The sequence below is a fragment of the Rhopalosiphum maidis genome, chromosome 3 (genome assembly GCF_003676215.2).
Source record: "Rhopalosiphum maidis isolate BTI-1 chromosome 3, ASM367621v3, whole genome shotgun sequence".
Classification (NCBI taxonomy): domain Eukaryota; kingdom Metazoa; phylum Arthropoda; class Insecta; order Hemiptera; family Aphididae; genus Rhopalosiphum; species Rhopalosiphum maidis.
Genome location: NC_040879.1, coordinates 68,528,921 through 68,553,387, shown reverse-complemented (window position 1 = coordinate 68,553,387; position 24,467 = coordinate 68,528,921). Strand labels below are relative to the sequence as shown.

General features: G+C 28.0%; 1 protein-coding gene across 1 annotated transcript; it reads left to right on the top strand.

The window, feature by feature from the left end:
* Positions 1 to 380: 380 nt before the first annotated feature.
* On the top strand, positions 381 to 22,273 carry LOC113556601 (laminin subunit beta-1). Its single transcript, XM_026961649.2, is given in 33 exon segments — positions 381 to 585; positions 1,390 to 1,511; positions 8,573 to 8,694; positions 8,760 to 8,890; positions 8,971 to 9,139; positions 9,263 to 9,334; positions 9,336 to 9,392; positions 13,487 to 13,645; positions 13,774 to 14,005; positions 14,087 to 14,275; positions 14,357 to 14,536; positions 15,343 to 15,559; positions 15,693 to 15,804; positions 15,888 to 16,049; positions 16,296 to 16,425; positions 16,514 to 16,641; positions 17,136 to 17,331; positions 17,403 to 17,546; positions 17,779 to 18,010; positions 18,075 to 18,238; positions 18,307 to 18,531; positions 18,637 to 18,830; positions 18,904 to 19,000; positions 19,083 to 19,274; positions 19,346 to 19,526; positions 19,607 to 19,788; positions 19,945 to 20,180; positions 20,431 to 20,613; positions 20,676 to 20,864; positions 20,929 to 21,092; positions 21,159 to 21,300; positions 21,397 to 21,730; positions 21,920 to 22,273. Coding segments are annotated over 32 exon segments (5,322 nt in total). The 5' UTR covers positions 381 to 585; positions 1,390 to 1,444; the 3' UTR covers positions 22,060 to 22,273.
* The last annotated feature ends 2,194 nt before the right edge of the window (positions 22,274 to 24,467 follow it).

Below are 24,467 nucleotides of genomic sequence, written 5' to 3'. Positions count from 1 at the left end.
GATAAAATAAAAAAAGGAACAAAGGATCTGACATAGTTCATACATATTTTATACAAGGGTGCAAAGCGAACGAACACATGCAGATATGCGCGCGCGCGTGTGTGTATGTGTGCGTGCGGTAGGTAGGATTAACACGTCCGTCTCGGTCGGTCGCGAGTTCATCATCCCCAAAAACATAAAATCCGTTTACGAGCGCCGGTCCCCGCCGCGGCGTCCGCAGCATCCGAGAGCGAGCGATCGCGGGCACGCTCATACGCGCACGCACACGCGGTGGCATGCGGCGGCGTACTCCCCCACCGATGCCGCCGCCGCCGCCGGAGTAGCAGTCGCCGCGCCGGCGGACACAACCGGTTTTATTTTTAGCAGTCTGTCCGCCGACGCCGCCGCAACGACAGCGCACTCGCAGCATCAGCACACGGGGCCACCAGCGACAGGAGCACCGGCACCAGCACCAGTACACAATATTGCGCGTCGCCGCGATCATATACACAATATTATCCGCGTAATCGGGACGCCGCGCGCGCAATCCGTCGCCGGACATGCGCTGTTGACGACAACGATCGCGAGCTTCCAGTCCACAAGCAGGTAAGTGTCGTGCCTATAGCGATATCCTATATTGTCGTGATCTATATATTTCCGCCGAGTGATCACCATCGCCATATGTACACGCGAATATTGTCGTGTTTTATGATATTGCTACTATACAATATATAATATTGTACACTTTACCGGTCGACCATATGACAAATAATATTATATTATGTAGAGATAGACGTTATATTATCAAACGATAGACGTAGTATAAGTATAACTCAAACAGAACCGTACAGGTTGGGTTTTTAAAAACGATTTAAAATCGTATAGTCCGTTTTTGGAAAGTCGATTGGGTACCATATACACATCACCTATATAGCTAAGTATATATGTTGTACGAAAGTATATAGGTACTGTGTAAGTGGGTATTTTATCTATTTTGTATTATTTTATTTGATGTATCGCATATATATTATGATACCTATGCACGAATCTCTTCGGAAAACAATTATCTGTTCAAAATGTTGACGGATTTTCGTTTATACACGAATTCGATGGTCATTATAATGTGTCGTACCGTCTTAGTATTGTACGAAAACAGAACCCGCGTGTGAATGAATGGCCATCATCCGATGCACACGTGTGCCAGTCGTGCCCGACACATGTGGCGCACACATTTTACATATTTTTTTCGGTTTCGGTCCCTCGTCCGAACTATTTGGGTATATCTATCTACGAGCGCTAGATCGACGTGTGTGCGTGTGCATGTGCATATGCAGTGTGTATTATGAGTGTGCGTGTATGTGCGCGCGCTGGGTGTATGTGTGTGTGATTGTATGGTCGTGTGTGTTTCAGATGACTTGCCAACTGCGGTGCGTGTAAGTCGTTAGAGAGAAAAAAAAGAAAAAAAATGCTGATCGACACGACGAAAACGTCGTGGACCGTCATCCCGGCTCTGCTGTTGCTATTCTCATTAGGTAAGATAACATATTATTATAAGATTTTATATTATTATTATAATTATTATATCGCCTATACCTGTATATAACATAATATAAGACAGACGGTCATTCATTTCCTGTTTCACTAAGACTTAATGCTGCTTACTCTAACCCGTGCGTGTATATAATGTCATAATAATATAGTGTAATAATTTCGCGATATTCACGAGGAAACGTTTGATCTTTGCGATTATTATGAATATGTTCGTACAGAACACTTTTATAGACATAATATAATCGCAATTTTTAATATGGGATGTCTATATTACTTACAAATAAATTAACTTACTCCAATCGTGTATACAGATTTTAGCTATCGTTTGAAATTCCTTTTCAGTTTTCACAATCACTGCAACGCACGTATATAGTATAAAAACGATTCACATTAGTAGCCCGTAGCCTGTAGGCACTAGGTAGGTATGTTAAATAATACAGTTACAAGCGATCCTTAAAAGTTAAAAGTATTCTAGTTTTTAACTCCGATGTACAAATGCATAGTATAACTTATTCCGGCACGATAAAATGTATCTGGATATCATGCTGAGACGCTGTGTACAATAATCATTCAAATTGTTTCTCCCTTTGTACTTACAGGCGAAAACCATTCACAATTTTTATACATTGATTTATTTTTAATTCACCACAGAATTCCATAAAGAAAATTTGTTTTATATATAAAATATGTAATTTTATTTTATTTTATTAATAAACAACCATTGTATAAGACGTATACATTATTATTATAAATAAGTAATAACACCTTTTTCATCAACCAGAGTACCTATGCTTGGAAATCAAATACTGATAAAATATTATCTGCACAGTACACATTAACTTTTACGTGTGAATTGAGCATGTATATTAATGTTCTTAATAAGTATATACCTAACTCGTTTGATCCATTTTTGCCGATTTTATCTATACTATGTATTTATAACTAGCATTAAGCATTTATGAATATTATTTTTCTTATTCATCATAAAATATATTTGCTTGTCAGTCTATTAAAATAAAGGCTATTTATTCTTTTCAAACCGTATATTGTTATTTTATACAATAAAAAATAAAAATAAAATATTTTGTTAGTTATTAAAACGCGATTTCAATGTTTTTTATTTACTTAAATTAATTTTGTGTTTATAACAATATATTTCTATTAGAATTATTTTAACCATACTGTATGTTACTGATTATAACCATCATTCATCAGAAAACCTCGACCGGAACTTTATCTCATTATGTAACAAAACATTATACATTAAACGGTATTATACCATTTATACCTTATTTTAAACAACCGTAAAAATAATATTTATACATCTATGAGCTATGACAGTTGAATTACTTGATATTTATTTAATTTATAATATTATAATATTGTAAAATAAGTAATATTATCGTCGTATTCAATATGCAAATGTTTTATAACGCCATACGTATAGACAGTGAACTATATTCCTATAATGTTATCTATCATTCACACGACAAACGATATTGATAATACATTAATACTTATATACTAATAAATATATATATATATACGTTTATTCACTAGATCTATTTCCTCTAAATGAATATTGTGTGGATGTATTATCTGAATATTCATATTTTTTAATGTTATCACCAAGTTTCCGGTCGAAGTAAAACATTAACAACAATAGGTTATTACATGCTACAGACGTATTTAACGCATAGTGGTTTCTCTCACTTGCTCACTATTTTTCTCTCTCATAGACGCATTTTCGAAAGATTTATCTGAATATAATTTTTTTAATGAACTACAGACAAAATCCCGTTCATCCGCTAGTGTTGATATACAGTGTTAATACTTTTAACGATATTATTTCTTATGATTGAATTATTATTACTATTATAGCTATGACATTTTTTTACGATATATTTTTATGGATGCTGTGAAATCGAGTGATCGAAATTAAAACTTAAAATGATAATATAATACAATTAATGAAATGATTGTTTTAAACATAATTTATTATATTACATTATTTACATTTACTACATTTTTCTATAAAATAATTTATTATTAAAATAAATATAATACTATATTATTTTTTTATAATAGTGTATTACACTGTATTAGTGTACCTAAATATACAGAATTTAATCAATACACTATCGATTAAATCATTTCTGTATTATTTTGTCAATCAGATTTATACTCATAAAGTCATAAATACATTTTTCAAAAAAAAGATCTACATAGATTACAATTTTTAATATTATTCTATTATACTGTTATCGATCAATATGTATATTATATAAATTATGTATAATTTACAGGCACTTCTTTGATAATTCTATGTAAATATAAAAAATTTCATATTCAATTTATCAAAAATTTAGTAATCTTTTTAATTTTCACAAAGGATTTTAAAATATTTGAAGAAAGGTTTTTTTAAAAGTACCTACTTATTTACTACTTTCATACTTTATTTACTTTTGAATGTATATAAATAAAACTTAATATACTTGTATAAAACTAATAGAGTTCTTATTATCAATTATTCACTCCCATTATTCCTATTATACCAATCAATATTTATTACAATTTCTACCATTAAAATTAAAACAGTTTTCTAGTGCCTGTGTTATAAACTGCACTAAAAATAAATTATTTTATCGAATTTAAGAATTCATTATAAATTTGAACTACTTGTTACAGCTTATAAGAGGACGCGCATACCCGCATGTATTGTTTCTGTACTAACGTACATCATAACAAATTTTCGTTCAGTAGAATCCATTTTGTGATGTTAGCTTTAATATTAGAGTAAATTTACCTATTATCAAATTTAAAATTAAGAATATTATGTATACAATGACAAATGGTTTTATTGATATTATCATTTTAAAGTGAGTTATGAACATTTCAAAGTTTTAATATCTTACGTAATTATAATTCACTAATAATATCAATAAAAGCATATGCCATTGTCTAGATAATATTCTTAGTTTAAATTTGATAATAGGTAAATTTAATCTAATATTAAAACTAACATCACAAAATGTATTCTGCTGAACGAAAATGTGTTATGATATACCTAAGTTAGTAAGACAAAGGCAACACATGCGGGTATGGCGTCCTCTTAACGTAATAAATGTTTTTGAATGATTATACAAATTTTACTGCAAACATTTTTTTTTGGAAAACATTTATTTGATTTTCGAACCCAATATTATTTAATAAAAATAAAAATAACGCGTTATTTTAGAGAAATAATTTTTTTAGGTACATTTCTTTATAATTCAATTGACTTAAGTCAATTATAATACAATTATAGTTGAGTTATTGAAAATGTAATTCCTTTAGAGTAATTTGTAACTTGCGTCATTAAATCGTAAAATTTCGATAGATATTTTAAATATATTAGGTAGGTATTATTAAAATAAATATGCAATATGTGAACTAAGTAAATGAATAAGAAAAAAACTAGATTGAAAAAAAAAATCATTCATATTAGGAATAACGTAGCATTCCTATTACCTATCTATAATTTTTTTTTTTTTACTTTTTTGGTTTTTATTATTTTGTTATTGTATAATGTAATATTAAACTTTGTTTTCAACATCCCTCGTTGCATATTATGCTGATACACACACGCCATGTGTATAATTAATATTGTACGTACATCCTATGCCTATAATGAATTCGGTGATAACGCATCACGGACTTCCGCGAATTGATTAGGTTTCGCCAGCCGACCACCTAACTATACCGAACGGCATTGGACTGTACAGCGTATGCGTATGGTGCGTGGCAGCAGTTAGCCTGTACAGTATTTTGATAACCTCAGTCATCTTTCGATGAAACGTGTTTTAGAATATTTTTCATTGATCATATTATATTATTTGTAAAACCGAATTGTACATACCTAATCACATAATATAATTATAACCATCGATTATAAAATGTACAGTAGGTACTTATTTATTATAGTACATATTTTATGTATCAATTATGTTACAATGTATAGAATATAGATACGTAGATTAAATTAAATAAATTAAAATGAACCAGCTACTTGTTGTGATAAAATTGTATGCAGGTACATACCTATTAATTATACGATGATGTATAGTTTGGTATTTCAACCAACAAATATATTTTCCTGAATAAATCCATATTCATTGTCCGTCGTTTTCTATGGTTTAGTATTTTATACCCTAAGGGTGGTGTCGTGTTTTGAAACTTCACTGCAATTCATCATTCATCATTATATGTATAATAAAAATCAGAAATTTTTTTCTAAAAACTCAGCGTGATAGATTTTGTACGTCTTATGGTTTTGGTCGTTTTGGATGGGTATACTGAGTAATATACTTGGTGCGTGTCAAGTGGGTAATACATTTAAAATTTACTATTTTTACATTCCAGTGATTTATCATGGAAACGCTGCATAGTCATTACTTGTCAAGAGTTAAGTATAGATTATTAAGAGTTGATTAAATTTACTTAAACATTTTTAATGTTAATTAAATAACATTATAAATACTTCTACAAGCGATTTCGTAAAATTTTAATATCTGTACTCATGACCGTCCTTAGGTTTTTAGCCGCCCTAGACGACAATTCTAATTTACCGCGTCCGCTGTAAATGAATTAACGAAATATTATTATTATAATATAATTAGATATATTTTTTTGATTTTTGTGAACAATGAATATACATTTCTGTATAGGTACTAGATAATATAACAATTGAATCATTTTGGTTCATTCGACATTTGCCACCTGTAAACTAGTGTCGCCCTATAGGAGGCTGCCTATATTGTTATCGCATTGGACCGGTCATGTTTGTACTTATTTGTTTTATAAATTTCAGTTGAATGCAAAATGATCGTTTTAATTTTTAATTTTTTTTATGTAGAAATAATGTGATTCGATAAAGTTATACTTATACAGAACCTATGTAAAATTGTGAATGAAATACATAAACAAATAATTTTACCAAAATTAAGTACCTAATAATACATTAATGCGACTTATTTAAAAATAACCTATTATATCCAAACGGTTTATATAAATTAAAATAATTTTTTTATTATTATTATTTATGAAAAGTATTTTAAACGTTTAGAAAAAGTATTAGAGTATTACCTGAATACTTTTAAATAATATATTTTATAAGCTACCTACAATATTGCAATAGTCAAATTATGTATTTTTAATTTTAATAGACTGATTCACTTACAATTTACACTTAAAATACGTATAGATATTGTATGTAGGTACTTACTCAATATTAATAAAAATGCTTAAAGTTATAAAAATTCTATTTCAGTTACAAAATGTTAAAATAAATCTCAGAATAAATAATTTGAAGTTTTTAGAATAATTTTATTACATTTAGTTGCAATTTACAATAACATTTACTTATAGTGCATTTTTTCTAATTAATTTATCATGAAAACTATAATTTTTAAATAGTTTAATCTATGCCCAATTTGCTATTAAAGTTTTATACAATTTTTTGCCACAAATTAAATACTTATTACTCAAGATTTTAAAAATTGTACTAAACACGTTTAAATATTGTGTCAGATATTTTTTGAAATATAATTGAAAAAATTCCAGCGTAATATCTCTTGATGCTTATGTTTATATAAATACATTATCTATTTAAGTTATTTTGTAAATTTTTATTTAAAGAAATTATATAATCTGTACAATTTTTAGTGCAACCATCCAGTGTAAGAGATTGTTCCCTTGTAAACGAGGAGGGAAAATCATTTAGTGATGACACTTCAATAATTTTAATTTGTAAATTTAATTTTGCTATAAGTACCCTTTATTTTTACTGGAAGTATACAAAATTACAAAACCATTTGTTTGAAGTTTAAATACTAATTAAGTGATTTCGTAATAATGAATTATGTATGTTGTATAGTAGCCAGTAGTTACTTATACAATGTATAGTGTCACCATTTTACTCATGACAGTTTAAGACACTACATTGATTAAAATCTTCATTAAAAATGTTTTAAAATATCTTATCTAATCATTAGATTTACAATTTTTAATTTTTTTAAAGTTTATGTATAATTCTAAAATTGAATGCATATATTCTTTGATAAACCTAAAAGCTTGTAATTAAATATATTAAACATTAATAATGTATTATTTGTCAAAGTACTAAAAATAGTTTACTCATATGCCTGGATAGTGAATACTAAATACTTATTTCATTTAAAATAATTTGTTTGTAACTATATTTTTAGAAAAAATAAAAACAATAATAAAATATTTAAATATGTTAAATATGTTTAAATTAAACAATACAAATTTAAACACAATAATTACAGCAAGATCTGAAGTTGTCGGATGGACTTGCCTCGTTTCGCTCATATTAGCACAGCATAATATACCTAGTGCTGTATTTATATATTAATACTATATTGTTATTAAATTGTATGTAATGATAAAATATTGAATTAAAAAATATTTGTATCCAATGTATATACTAAAAAGCTTATGTGATTTTACCAATTATACATTATTTGCCATCTATAGATAAATGAGTATAATCGTATATTAAAATGTTATATTATAATACATTAATCTACAAATTCAGTAAAAATAAATTGTCTGGTTAATAATTGAATATAGTGAAATAAAAATTCGTTTTAATATACTGTAGTTGGATTGAATAATTTGAAAATTAAATGTGAATGAAAAGATAACAGCTATAGGTATGTAGGCATATGCAACCATTGTTTATTATTGAAATTTATTTAAAACACTATCAATCTAATTTTTAAAATTGTCTATATCTGTATAAGTGTATAGTGTATACTGTAAAATATTAACATAAGTAGAAATCGAAGAAATTTATAGAAAAAGTGCATCATTAAAACTATACAAAAAAAAAGTAATATTAACCAAGATAATATATGGCTCTTATATGCCTATGTGAGTTATTCCCTTATTATGATTATAATTGTTAATAATGTAATTTTAAAAATTATTTTTATTTAAATTTTAGACTTTGATTTTTATGTTGATTGATTCTTTTTAGTTAATGTTGGGGCGTATTATTCATCATGTGATAAAAGTTCATGTTACCCGGCTACTGGAAATCTATTGATCGGTCGAGAAAACCACATAAAAGCATCTTCGACTTGTGGTTTAAAGCAAAGGGTTCGTAAATGCTATATTCATATAGATCACAACAAATATTTACATTTAAATAAATTATATTCTAGGAAAGATACTGTATCGTAAACAATCTTGAGGATCGCAAAAAATGTTTTTGGTGCGATTCAAGACAACCGTCTCAACCGAATGCAAAATATTCGCTAAGTCATAGGATCGATAACATTGTCCATTCATCTGGGTAAAAAATTAGTCAACAAATATAAATATATAAATTTGATTATGAGAGTTGTTTTTTTAAAATCTTTTTGCGACATTTAGTATTGCAAGTACACAATGGTGGCAATCAGAAAACGGTGTGGAAAATGTTACTATTCAATTAGACCTCGAGGCTGAATTTCATTTCACTCATTTAATCATAACGTTTAAGACGTTTCGCCCGGCAGTAATGTTGGTCGAGAGGTCTTATGATTTTGGAAACACTTGGCAGGTAAGTGAAAAAAACTCAGAATACAATATTTAAATGTCTATTGCTTCATACTATAAGGCACAGACAAATATAACACTTGTTGTTGAATGTAGCTTTAATTTTTATATATTATTTTTATTTTAGGTATATAGGTACTTTGCCTATGATTGCGATTCCGTTTTTCCAAATATACCAAAAGAACCACCACGTAATTTGACCTGAAGTTGTTTGCGATCAGAGATATTCTTCTGTACCTCCTTCTCAAAGTGGTGAAGTAAGTTACCTTTTATATTTTATACATATTTTTTATCTTTATTTTAACGTTTTAATGTTGAGTGGTAGCTTTTTAAGAAGATCGATAAAAATAATCACTAAATACCTAGTTATTAATTAATATTTGATTTTAGTTATTTAAATCTATAAGTTAATAATTTAAGGTACCTAAACAGTAGTGTAGTAAGAAATTTGATGTCCTTGGACCTATAGGAAGTGGGGTACCCTTAAACACAGAAATTAAATTAATTAAATAGTGGTGTTATAAAGACATAGAGTATAGAATTATAAAGGTCCTTTGGTCCCAACTTCAGCATACAGTAAGAGCCCCCGACCTAAATACGACATTGTACCTAGGTAGTTATAATAGATACGAATTAATTTTAAGACAAGTTTTAATATATTGATTTAAAAACGGGGTAGATGTTTTTAATACATTTATCTCCGTCTTAAAACTTAAGAAAAAACTTATTTTAATTTTTCAATTTTTTTTTCAAGAAAAACTAATGATACACTTTATCTGCTAATGACATTCGGTTATTCATAAATCATAAGTGTTTAATTTTGCTTAATATTTAAACTTTAAACAAATACAAATATTTTTAATTGTTGATAAAAATAATAAAAGTCAGAGGTCCAATTCAGTTGATGTTTATTTGTGTTCCGAGCTTTAAAATAAAATAAATTATTACAAAAAAATAATAGATATTTTCATACGTAGAATTATCCACTCTTTTAATTCTAACATTGATTATAAATACTAGTATTTATAATCAATGGCAGTGTTTTTACAAGTAATAGTAGGTCTGTTTATTTTTCTGTATTCTATCAAGTATCAACAACAAATATTCATTTTTTAGGTTTTAGACGTAAATTTATTACAAATGAACAACTACAATATAGTTGAACAAGAATAAAATATATGAAAAATATATTATATAAATATAATATTATTTGCGATAGGGTAAAAATTCTATTGTAACATAAAATATATAAATACTCAGCTACATTTAAAGTACAATGTTTTTAGTTTACACTTACCATATGAAAAGAAATCAAAATTATTTAAACCACTACAGGAGTTTAAAAGGTTCTATACATGCGGGGATTTGATATAGCTATATCATATGTAGTACATATAACATTTTTGTTTATACTTTAAGGTCGGTAAGTCGATATTGAACCAAAGGAAATTACGAGTATTAGCTTGTGACATATTAAAATATACACTTTATAACAAATCCAAACTGTTAATATAACCATCTAAATATTTATATACACAAAAATACATCAATAGAATTATGTATAATATAATATTAACGCTCAACTTCAAAAATTAGATAGGTAACCGGAAAATTAATTTTATTGTACTATATATGTACTATAACAAACGAAACGTCGTGGCACTTTTCAATTTAATCTATAAGACATATAGTTACTTATTAGTCTTCAGATACTTAATCAAAATTTGAGACAAATTTTTAAATAAAAAAAAATTCTTAAGAAATGTAAATCATTAAATCGTTCGCAATTTATTCTAAGAAACTCTAAATCTAGTATAAAATCTAGTAAAAATGGCATTTATTTTATATGTGTATTGAAAATAAGATCCGATGATGAAATAATACCTAAGAACCAAAATGTCTTTTATCGTTATCCTTATGTATTTATATACTAATTAAGCCTATCAGCAGATTACGATTTCGACAGGAGGAAATATTATGTTTGAATTTATTAATATTTATACACAAACCACATGAATACCCCGTCAAATAAATCAGATTATACTGTAAGTACCTTCGATTGGTTCTCATAATTCTCTACAACTATAAAGTCTAATCAAAGTTTAATTCTCTACAATTATAAATTTCAAGTCATCTACAAATAACAAATATCTCTAGTAAAGGAAGACAAAACTATAAGTCATTTAAAAATTTTAAGTTTAAACTAGTGAGCTAAAAACTTTTAAAATACAAGTCCGACGATTGACTATGATAGTTAAAACTTAAAATTATAACATTTTATAGTTTTATACGTAATTTCTATAATAGCGAATGTAACATGTAAGGGGGAACAGAAACTCTATTTTATTATTCAACGTCGATAGTAACTAAATACGACTACAACTAATTTACAACTAATAAGTTTAAGTGGAGCTTTTTGGTATTAAATAATTCGTATTTTTAATTTAAAAAATTTCATTGCTAATAAATAATATGTTAAATTGTTAAATCAAAATATTAAAAAAAATATCGGTATCGGTCTGCTGTATAGTAGAGATGGAGAGTAGGTCACTATAATGGAAGTGTTAAATTTGAATGTAGTGACAAGTATCATTATTCAATGTACCTATACGAAAAACGATTCTAAACGGAGATGATTTGTAAATCTACGATAATTAGTAGGATATAATATTATATTATTACCTATATTTAAATTGTAATTTATCGTTATCTTATGTGATTTCATAAAAAATTAAATTTCATACGCTCATAAATTTTTTTCTATATTGACGTTGGAGTTTTTTTTATACTTTTTCGAAGGAAAACTTATGAAGAACCTTGTATTGGGTTCTTAACCTTGGGTATAATTTACAACAATTTTTTGAATTTTAAACTTCAAAATTTCTTGCAAGTTTTCGCGATTTTGATATATTTTGTAAACATTTGAACTTAAATGCTTATCAAAAAAATTGTGTTTAACGATTTATTTTTTTTTTACTACATTAAGTACAATTTATAGTAACCTTGTATTAAATTTTAAAGATTTTTTGAAGTATCAATTTTTTTTAAAGTCATATCAAGAAAAAAAATTAAGAAAATTCGAAAATTTCGATTACTTATAAATAAAAAAAAAGTCAAAATATTTTGAAAATTTAATCGTAAATAGATAACGCTAGTATTAACTTTGGTGAACATTTCATGTATTTACAATGATTTGTTTTTGAGTTACAACAGAATAAAAAAATCAATTTTGTAGAAAACTGATTATGCGTAAAATTTCCGTTTTTCTGTTACTTTTTTGGGTTTTCCTGACGCTTTTGAAAATTACTGGAAATTTCCTTTTTGGACCCCCCCCCCAAAAAAAAAAAAATAAAGCAACCGATAGATTAATTTTCCTTTTTAAAGAGGGGATGAAGTCAAAAATCAAAGCATTATTTCTACTCCAAAACGTGATTACAGACACACAAAAAACTACGTTCAGAATCTAAAACATAAAAATTACTTTACTTATTCAACATTTTAAAAATGGATCTTGGCTTACTCAAGACAAATAAATTACATAAATAAATGAATAAATGATAATTAAATTAATGCACTCTGCCCCCTGAGTAATTCTAAATTTTATAAGGATCATTATTAATTTTATGATGTACTCGGGAAACTTAATTTAAAAACCTAATTTAGTGTTACATTTACATAACCTCTATAACACAAACCAACTCTATCAAAAGTATATGAAACGACTATAAAATGTTCACATTATTTTAAGAATGTCTAGTTTTATTTGAAATTTTTGACCAAGATGTCACTCAAAATTTTTTTAATTTGATTAAGTTGTACACGTATTATTTTCTTTTGGATTAGGTTTTTTTTTTATAAGGAATGTTGTCCTTAGACTTTTATGAATTCATACTAAGAATACTAACAAACAACCAGGTATTTGAACAATACTAGGATATTAAATTAATACAAATTAGAAATAATTAATAAAAACACTGTACTCGATTGTAGTTTGTGTTACAATACAATTTAGATTCTGAGACTAAGAACTAAACGAAATGCGTGTTTATCGTGGAATCGTCTGTACCTGTTGTACTTTTATTTTAAGATGTATTATTAAGGTAAAATACAATAATATATTGTTACCTATGGCAAAGCTTAAAATCACGATACGAAGTGTTTATAATGAAAGTAAAATCTGACATAAATTTTGAAAGAAATGATTCTATATAATTATCGAAATATTAGGAAATAGAAGTAACGGATTGTTCATAGTTGTATATTTAATTTCACTCTTTTACACGTTATATTAAGATAAAATTTTCGATGTCTTGATGCTAAACACGAGTTTTTTCTTTCTATTTTTACATAGGTGATTTTGAGAGTGTTGCCTCCTAATCTACATCACATGTATGACGATCCGTATTCGCCGGAAGTACAAAACCTGTTGAAGATGACCAATTTGAGGATTAATTTCACCAAACTTCATACGCTTGGGGATGATTTGCTAGACAACCGAGATGAGATTTTGGTAAGTAGATAACAATCGATATTATTATTTATTTCTTATATAATAATAATATTTTGGGTCCCACCCGTCGTATAATGGATTATAAGTTATAAAAATGGCTATATGATATTTATTATTTGCGTGTGCAGGAAAAATATTACTACGCAATCACAGAGATGGTAGTGCGAGGTAGTTGTTCGTGTTACGGGCACGCGTCCAGGTGCTTGCCGCAAGACGGTACACCTAGCAAACCGGACATGGTGTACGGCCAATGTGAGTGCACTCACAACACAAAGGGTCTTAACTGCGAGTCTTGCGAAGACTTTTTCAACGACTTTCCATGGAAACCGGCCATCGGCCGACAGACGAACGCGTGTAGACGTAAGCTTGTCTCTCACGTCTTGGCATGAAAAAAATTGATTAGGTTTTATTCATAGCTCCATTTTTTTTTTTTTTTTATAGGTTGCAACTGTAACAACCATGCGACTAGCTGTCATCACGATGCTGCCGTATTTGAGTTAACCGGACGGATGAGTGGTGGCGTGTGCGACGGGTGCACGGATAACACTATGGGCCGGAACTGCGAACAGTGCAAGCAGTACTTCTACCAAGACCCCACGAAACCATTCACTGACCACGATGTTTGTTTGCGTGAGTTTGATCAGTGTTTTACTATAACTTTTAAAATACAAAACACGTTTTGAAAATAAATCAATATTATATTAATTTTAGCGTGCGATTGTGATCCTGGTGGTTCTTTGGACGACGGAATATGTGATTCCAAAACTGATCTTGTCAACGGGTTAGAGTCTGGCCGATGTCACTGCAAACCCAATGTTGAAGGTAGACGGTGTGACATGTGCAAAAACGGATTTTGGAATTTCAGCGAGTCAAACCCAGACGGATGCCAAGGTATATAATATAGAAGCGTTGAAAGTTTATTATTTTTAATTTTGATTAATTTATATTAATATGCTTCTTCGTATAAGTTCACTACTTTAACGACCCTATTTTAATCTTTTACCGTGAAAACATAATAACGTTATGTATGAATATAATAGGTAAATCTAATGTATAATTGAGGATTTCTATCTAAGTTTTCTTAAATTAAACATAAATACCTATAATTTATATATAAACATTTTTAATTTTTATAAACCTTTTGATACTACTTATTACGTTTATTATTATTTACTGCGGTATTTTAAAAATATTTAGATTAATTTTAAATTCAGCATGTAAATATTCACCTCTCGAATTTTCCCCGCTCTTAAAAATTGTTTAGACAATCCATAAAATATACGAGGCACATAATAGCACTAAAACAGTTTGTTCAAAAAATCAATTTTTTTTAAACTTGTTTAAAAGAAAATATATAATAATAAATACATATTTTAAGAATTGTTCAATTATTTTAATAATTATTATTTTTATAAAATACTCGTACTATATTAATAGTTTGGCTATTTTGGCAATGAAATTAATATTAAAATATAGTTAATTCATAGAACTGTTTCAATTAATATAGTTTATTCATAGTGACCTGCTAAAATGATCGAATCCACTTAACACTATCATATGTGGATTAAACTGTTCTGCCAATAAGCAATTATATGAGTACAATATTTTATTACACTGTTATAATTATTTATACTGTACAGCGCCTATAAATTAGTATTAATATGTACCTATATGGCTAACGCGTATTATTGTAATAGTGTGCACATGCAACACTCAAGGAACCGTGGACAATCAGGGTTGTAACAAGGAGACGGGAGAATGTACGTGCAAGAGGTATGTGGCTGGTAGGGACTGCAATCAATGTATCCCAGGCTTCTGGGGTTTGTCTGACAGCCAAGATGGTTGTAAGCCATGTGAATGCGACGTTGGTGGAGCTTACGACAATATGTGTGACGTCCTCACAGGACAATGCTTGTAAGTCGTTATTTACATAATAAATCATAAAAATCCAAAATAAAAAAAATGATTTGATATATTATTTTACATTTTACATTTTACATTTCGTGGATTCATACATCGGTTATTTTTAAAATTGTTTGTCAAATAGATGTCGACCCCATTTATCAGGACGTACATGCAGTGTACCAGAGCAAAATTTCTTTGTCGGTCCCGTTGACATTTTGGTCAGCGAAGCTGAATTATCCAACTGTGGACAAGACGTATGTATTTTATTCGTATAATTTTTTCAATTTAAATACATATATATATATATACATTATACATACATGGTTGAAATTTTTAGAATTGTCAAGTTTTTATTCGAGAACCCTACAGAGATGGCCGAGAAGATACATGGACAGGTACAGGGTTTATGAAAGTGTTTGATGATGCTGAGTTGATTTTTGATTTGAAGAATATACCAGCTACAACTAATTACGAAATCGTCCTCAGATATGAACCACAAGTAAGTATATTATTCTACAATATTTGCATCTGTTGTATCCGTGAAGACAGCCAAACTGGTGCTACCAACAGGTGTATATTTAAAATACAAGCCCTTATAAGTTTATGGATATAAAATTATTACGCACCTACATTTTAATAAACAATAAATATTATAATCTATAAATATTAAACATTAATTATATATCATCGATTTGTATATAAATTAAATAGGTTTATTGTTATTTAAATGTTCTATAATCTACAGATTCCTTATGATTGGGACGATGTCAGAATTACGCTGGAAAGATTGAAACCCATTGAACCTAACAGTACTTGTGCGGAATATGAAGTGAATTACAATGCTGGAGATGTTAGAAGCGTCTTATTATCACAAGGTAAAACAAATATCTTGAAAAAATATTTGCAATGATTCAGTATCTATTTATTATAAATATAATTTATATATTATAAACGTTTTTTCAGATTCTAGGTTTGCTGTAGCTTCGCCACCGGTATGTTTAGAAGCAAAAAAAGAATATAAAGTGAAAATTAATTTCCAAAGATACAACAACAGAACAATTAACCCATCCGCGTCAATACTGGTTGATTCGGTAAGCACTCAAGAAAAAAAATATCACACTCGTGTTATACATAAGATCAGAAGGAATAGAGTATTTTGCGATCGAAACATATTTAGTTTCGATTAATAGGATAATGTACAATAATTGGACATTATTGGTATTAACTATGGGTTACAATTATTATACATGACTCGTGCGAAATCGTTAAAATATTACGTTAAATATAAAAATGGTATAGATTGGTAGATTTAAAAATGCAAAAGCAATTATAATAATTAAAAAATAACCGTTTTTAAATAATATATTATACAGCCTATAAATAATTAAATAATCATTGATAGGCTTTAAAAAATAATGCTAATACATCAAGAAAATTAAATGCTTTAGTATAAAAACAAATATTTTTTTGTTTCTGCTCTGAATATATATATATATATATATATTATATAGGTACCTAGTATCTACTATATTTTAAGGTGTTTTATTGGTATAGACATTTTAAGTTTTAATTTTTGTAATTATAGCTCGTATTAATACCACATGTGGAAAGTATGCCATTTTTCCAAGGATCGCCAGCCAATGAACAACGATTTGAAGAATATAGACGTTATAAGTGTAAAGAAGCATTTTACACTATCCGTAAAAATAATTTACTTGACTCTGATATTTGTCAAAAATATCATTATAGTGTTGGTTTTTATTATTTGGATGGAGCTTTTTGTAAGTAAAACAACTAACAAGTAACCAAAATGTATAAAAATATATTTTTTGAAATATGATTTTGTGTTTAGCATGTGAATGTGATCCAACGGGCTCAACTAGTGCCATTTGTGATTCATTGGGTGGAAAATGTTCTTGCAAACCAAATGTAGTTGGAAGGAAATGTAATCGTTGTGCTCCTGGTACTTATGGATTCGGCCCAGAAGGATGCAAAGGTACTTTTTTTTTATAAAAAATTAAGTAATTAAAAATATGAATTAATTTAATTTAGATTATAATTAATATTAACACTTAAAATATTGCTGTTGAATTTAAATTATTATTATTATTAATTTTCAGTTTATGCTTAAGTTCAAACAATAGTTTATAATAATATAGTCTTTGTTTTATATTTTATTTATGTTAAATTATTTCTAATCATTTTAATTGTATATTTTTTTTATATAGCATGTGACTGTAACAGCGTTGGAGCTCTGGACAATTTGTGTGATGTTTCCACTGGACAATGTAAGTGTCGAACACAGACCTATGGAAGAGAGTGTGATCAATGTGAACCAGGCTCGTGGAATTATCCGAATTGTCAAAGATGCATGTGTCATGGACACACAGATGGATGTGACTCTCGCACCGGAGTATGTCTTAACTGTCAAGGTTTTACTGAAGGAAATAATTGTGATAGGTGTGTATTGTATACAATTTGTTTAAGTTATATGCTGATCATATTATTATTTAAAAAATGTCAGGTGTATTGAGGGTTATTACGGTGATCCACGTTTGGGAATAGATATTCCGTGTCGAGCATGTCCATGTCCAGGAACAGTCGAATCTGGGCATTCCTATGCTCATCGATGTGCTTTGGATTCAAAAACACAAGATGTCTTCTGTGAATGTCAAACTGGATACAAAGGTAAACGTCGACTCATAGTGTGTTTTATTCTAATGTTACATTGTTTGACAATTTGTTGTTTTTCGTAGGTTCCAGGTGTAATATGTGCGATGAAAACTACTATGGAAACCCGGAAGTTCCTGGAGGTATGTGCCGGCAGTGCACTTGTAATAATAACGTGGATATAACCAAGACAGGTAACTGTGATCCTCACAGTGGAAAATGTTTACAATGCCTGTTCAATACAGAAGGAGACAATTGTGAAGTGTGTAGAACTGGTTTTTATGGTGATGCCATACATCAGACGTGTACAGGTATAGTTAATTTAATTATTTTAGTTAAGTAATAATATTATACAACTAAAAAGATTTCAATAAAGATTTCTGTAAACTGTGATTTTTTTTTTATTTAACATATAGAGTGTGTATGTGACTTTTTGGGATCACAGTCTAGAGTATGTAATTCTACCACTGGGCAATGCCCTTGCTTACCTAATGTCATTGGATTGACTTGTGACGAGTGTAAACCCAATCATTGGAAAATTGCTAGTGGAAATGGATGCGAACCGTGCAATTGTGACCCAGTGGGATCTGTTTCTGAACAATGTAACCAGGTATGGTATAATAAATTATAAAAATGTATGCCTACATCTACATTATATATATATAAATTATATTATATTTTAGTTCGACGGCCAATGTAAATGTAAACCAGGTTTTGGTGGAACTCAATGTAATCAGTGTCAAACAAATTATTGGGGCGATCCAAACAACGAATGCTATGGTAAATATTTTTATAAACATGTATTGGTACAATTTATATGCTAATGAAATATACATTTAAAATGTTTTTATTTTTATTTTAGCTTGTGAATGTAATCCTGAAGGATCAGCTACACAACAATGTAATCAGACTACTGGGCACTGTAATTGTATGTTAGGAATAGGTGGAGAAAAATGTGACACTTGTGCTAGAGGATATTTAGGTAAAGCTCCTAATTGCAGTCCATGTGGAGAATGTTTTGAAAACTGGGATCAAACACAAAAAGAGCTCATTGGTAAAATATATCTTATGAAATAAAAAGCTTAAAGATGTACGATTGACTTATTAAGTTATTTATTACATTAGAACAAACGGAGAATGTATTTAAATCAGCATCCGAAATAAAAGCTACTGGAACTACAGGTGCTTATAATAACCAATTTGAAACTATGGAGAAAAAAATATCTGAAATAAGAAATATATTGCAAACAACTACGAAAAGTTCAACCGATCTTCAAACATTAAATAATGTTATTGATCAACTCAGGTATTTATTATTCATCAAACACTACGCTTAAAGTTTATACTTGCTTAATTTATAATTGCTTGTTTTATTACTAAATACAGGATTAATCTCACTACTATGGATCAATTGAATGTAGTTACAAAAACTATTGATAATACTATGCAAAGAGTTATTTTAGCTAATTTAACTCTAGGAAACCTTAATGCAAAAGCAATCAACTTGAAAGAAACTGCACAAAGCTTAAAAAATAATTCAACACAACTTCAAGAACGAAATGTTGAAGGTAAAAAGAACATACTTAAGAGTTAATATTGTTTAAATATGAGTAGTTTATATGCAATAGCTATGTAAAATATACTTTGTTGATATTCATCTTAATAAACAAATTATGTTCTGATTAAATACTGGGATGTTATAATTAAAATTAATATTTTTTCAGGTGCTTTAAATTTAACCAAAGAAGCATATGAAAAAGCAAAAACATTAAAGATGGAAGAGAATTTACAAGATAGATTACTATCTGATGCTGAACACCAGTGCAAGAGGACTGAATTGTTCTTTGGTCGAAATGTAAATTCTTTTAATCAAGGTATTAAAGATAATGAAGTTACATTGGAAAAATTAAACGAGGAGATGAATAAATTGAATCAAGAAATCCCTAAATTAAACCAACAGGTAAGATTCAAATAATTTAAAATCTACATATAATATAATTATATAAATAATATATGTGGGATTATTATTATTAGTATTGTTATTATTATTATTATTAGTATTATTATTATTATTATTATTATTATTATTATTATGTGCCACGGTGACTCACAAACATTTACTCTATTCGTTGACTTTATTGATCACCAACAACTCATTGGGAGGTTAAACTATCTTAACTTCTACTTATATATATATATATTTTTTATAGATTTGCGATAAAGGTGGTGAAACTTGCGATAAGCTTTGTGGTGGTGCAGGTTGTGGTTTTTGTGGTGGTTTATCGTGTGAAGACGGTGCTACTACTAAAGCAGAACGTGCCTATAGCTTTGCTAAAGAAGCGCAAAAGCACATACGTGATAAAGAAGCAAAAGGCGAAGAATTGTATAGAGGTGTAAGTGGACAAAATATATTATTAATTAGTTTTGTATATTTAAACAACATTTTTGTATACAGTTATCTCAAGCTAATCAAGAATTAAATTTGGCATTGGCTAATACTAAAGAAATCTCAGAAGAGTCAAAGAGAGCCAAAATACAATCTCAGAGCATCCTAAATGAAAGTTATAATTTAATTGAAAGGCATGATAAATTTTTGAATCCTTCAGGAGTTCAATCTACTGACGTTGCAATGAAAGTTGAAGAGGTAATATATAATATTTTATTATAATGACTGAAGGTGAGAAATATGATTTGTAAATTTATTATAGGTTCTGAAATTAAATATTAACTTACAACCTGAACAATTACATCAACTTTCTGAAGACATAAATAAAACGTTATCTCTACCAAAAAATATTGATACAATTATCAATGAAACTGCTGGTGATTTATCATTAGCCAAAATGTTAAATGAAGATGCTGAAAAGAAACAGTAATTTACAAATACAAAGATATCATTTTTTTTATTTTATCACATGTTAATATTATGTTAATTTAGGATGGCTGCCAAAAATATACTTCAAGTTGCTGAACGCGTTGAAACAGCTTTAGCGGAAGCAGAAAGTATACAAAAGAAGGTCAATGATGGTATACTAATAACAAATCAAAATATCGTGGATGCTAATAATAGCATAACAAATGTTAGTAACCTATATCCATAATTAAAATGTTTAAACCATTACTAATTCTATACATTTTGTCTTGTGATATTTATACAAATATTTTGTATTATTTAGGTTAAATCAGAAACAGGAGTTACCCAAGAAAATGTTCAGAAAGTCTTAGATGATATCAATGTTATAGAAAGTAAATTGAAAACGCTACAGACCGGGTTCTTAAAAAATGTTAGAGATGCTAATGAAGTGAAGTCAGAAGCGAGCACTTTAATACAAGAAGTTGAAGATACTGAAAAGAAAGCATCACAACTATTAGCTTTATATAATGATGCTAATAACAAGTTAGACAACCGTGCACAAATTGCAAAGACCACGAAAAATAATTCACAACATTTATTAGAAAAAGCTAGTCAACTGTCAGCCAATACTACTTTGAAATTGAGAGAATTAGGAGGTAAGAAATTTATGTTACTAATAAACTAAGAAAAATAAAGTTTTATACAGTTGTAAATACTATAAGTTATGTTGATTAAGGTTGTATTAAAAATGATAACCATATACCTAACTTTTATCAAAATTACATGTCCATTAATAGTTATCATTAATATTAGATAAATTAAAAATTATTTTTGTTTTTTTTTAGATGCCGAACAAATAATTATTAGTCAAGAGGAATCAATTTCAAGGCTTTCTAAGGATGTAGATGAATTATATAAAATTATGTCAGATAATTTAGATAAAATCAGTTCACAAGCCGATCATTATCGGACGTGCAATAATTAATAAAAATGATTGCAGTAATACTTTATTTCAATTGTTGAATGTCATATATTTATTTTAATAGTTTTCATTTTTTAAATCGTGTTTATTTATTTGACTTATTTATGTTCATTGCACGCTGTATTATATCTGATAATATTATGATATTTATAAAATAATTGTGTTCATTACATTTAAAATAAATATAGACTATACTTAGTTTCTGACTGAGAAAATAATATTTTATACAAGAAAAAAAATATTTACTGTAACTGAGTATGATGTAAATGTTTTATTATACCTAATCTTAAAATTGTAATTGTAATTGTAATTGTTTATAATTATTATATTAACATAAATACATTTTATGAGTTTAGTCTTAATAAGATATTATGTAATCAACACAATATTTTTTTCTGAATTTATAACTAATAATAATTATAAGTTATTATCTATATTAACTAGGTGCCTATTTATGACAATCCAACAAATTATATATTAAAATATAGTTTTCTATGTAAAAATCCAAGTACATACACTAGTACACTATTTTAGACTTTAGTTTGCGTATAATACATTAATTCTTACCTAACTAATTGGCTTCTTTTTACATGATACAATATATATTATGTCACCTCTAAATTGATGTTATGCTACGCAGTAGTACCTACTGTACTCTGGTGCTCTGGTCTGGCTAAAAGTAATTAGAAAAATGACAGAAACCAAAGAAGCCAAAATTATGTTTAAAATTCCACTTAAGGTTTGTATGCAACGCGAATATATATATATATAATATATACGATCAGTTTCACGTTTCTGTGAGATTATTGCGTTTACAATTGCAATTTTCGCGTTATAATTTAAAAAAAAAATACTTAAGTAAATTAATACTGTTAATACCAATAACAATATTTGCATATTATTGTCTTAACATTTGACAAGCATTTGGATTTTAGCAGTTTTAGTCTTTAGATATTAATTATTAAGACAGTAATAAGGGTTAATTAGACCTATCATTATTTTATTAGCTGATATTTCAAAGTGATATTGTTCTAAAATAATATAGTTGTCACATTATGTCCTTTTTTAATTTTCTTTGATTAAGATGGTGTCTTCAAATCACGGATTTATAATATAATATATACATTAATGTATATTTACGTGACATGTGTAGATTGACCACGATATAAACAAGCATAGGTAAACGGATATTTGTTTATGAGACAAGAATGGAATGTGTTGATTTTGCAATGATGTGATTTTTTATTTTAAAAAGCATGCATAAAAACCATACCTAAAGTTTAAAGGTATAATAAATGATAATCCATTATTATATCACATACATGAATACATTAGTAATTGAAAGAAATTAAGTAGTTATAGGTACTTACCTACCTACCTAAATAGTTAATTTAGATGCAATCAAGTATCATTAGTATCAACTAATGTTAAGATTAACAAGTCCAAAATTTATATTCAGAAATTAAAATATTAATTGTAAGTAGGTATAAGTCTTCACCATCTTAACTAATAATATGTATATTGTACAATGTATATATACATATAGGTATGTATATCGCGAAAGCTTAATAAAACCAAAAAATATACTCAAATACATACATAATATATTAATAATTATTTAATTTTGAATAAAATGTCAATAAATATTAATATTATTTTTCCTTTCCTCTTATTATAGTGGTGATTGGTTAGGCTGTATGTCTCACCTATAAATGGCTATATCTCATCCTGATACTATACAATAGTAGGTAGGTCAAGTATTGTGTATGATATAGGTTCGTTATAAATTATAACATTGAACATAGTTTTTTTGTTGGGATTTAATACTATTTTGTGGGCATATATTGATTATGCTGACTATATCAATTCCGTATTATAGGCTTTTGATTAGCTGGCTAATCTATTATAGTCATCACAAAATCTTAAATCCTGTCATACATTGTGATGTTATACACTCAATGATATTTCAATGTCTTCAACAAAAATGTTTTCATCATCCTATATAGGTACCATATTACACTATATTGCTGGTAATTCTAATAGTAAAATAAACATTGCAATATAAATATATACTTAATACCTATAATATAAACTGACAGATAGTCTTCAGTTAGAATATTTTTTTGAATTCAATGGTGTTCATCATTGAAGTTAAAATCAAGTTTTATATAAATATTAGTTACTTACTCAATGACGTGTTACATTCGAGTACTCGACTCCTATTGTATAATATATATTATATATGTTAGTGCAATGTGTTTAATATATTTATTATTAATTATATAAAATACCTAGGAATTCTATAATATAATACCTGGTGATTTTTAAAGATGTGTAGAATATAGTTTTTTTTTCATACATTTCCTAAATATTTTGTACAGTAACTATAAGCATTTCATAGAATGACCAAC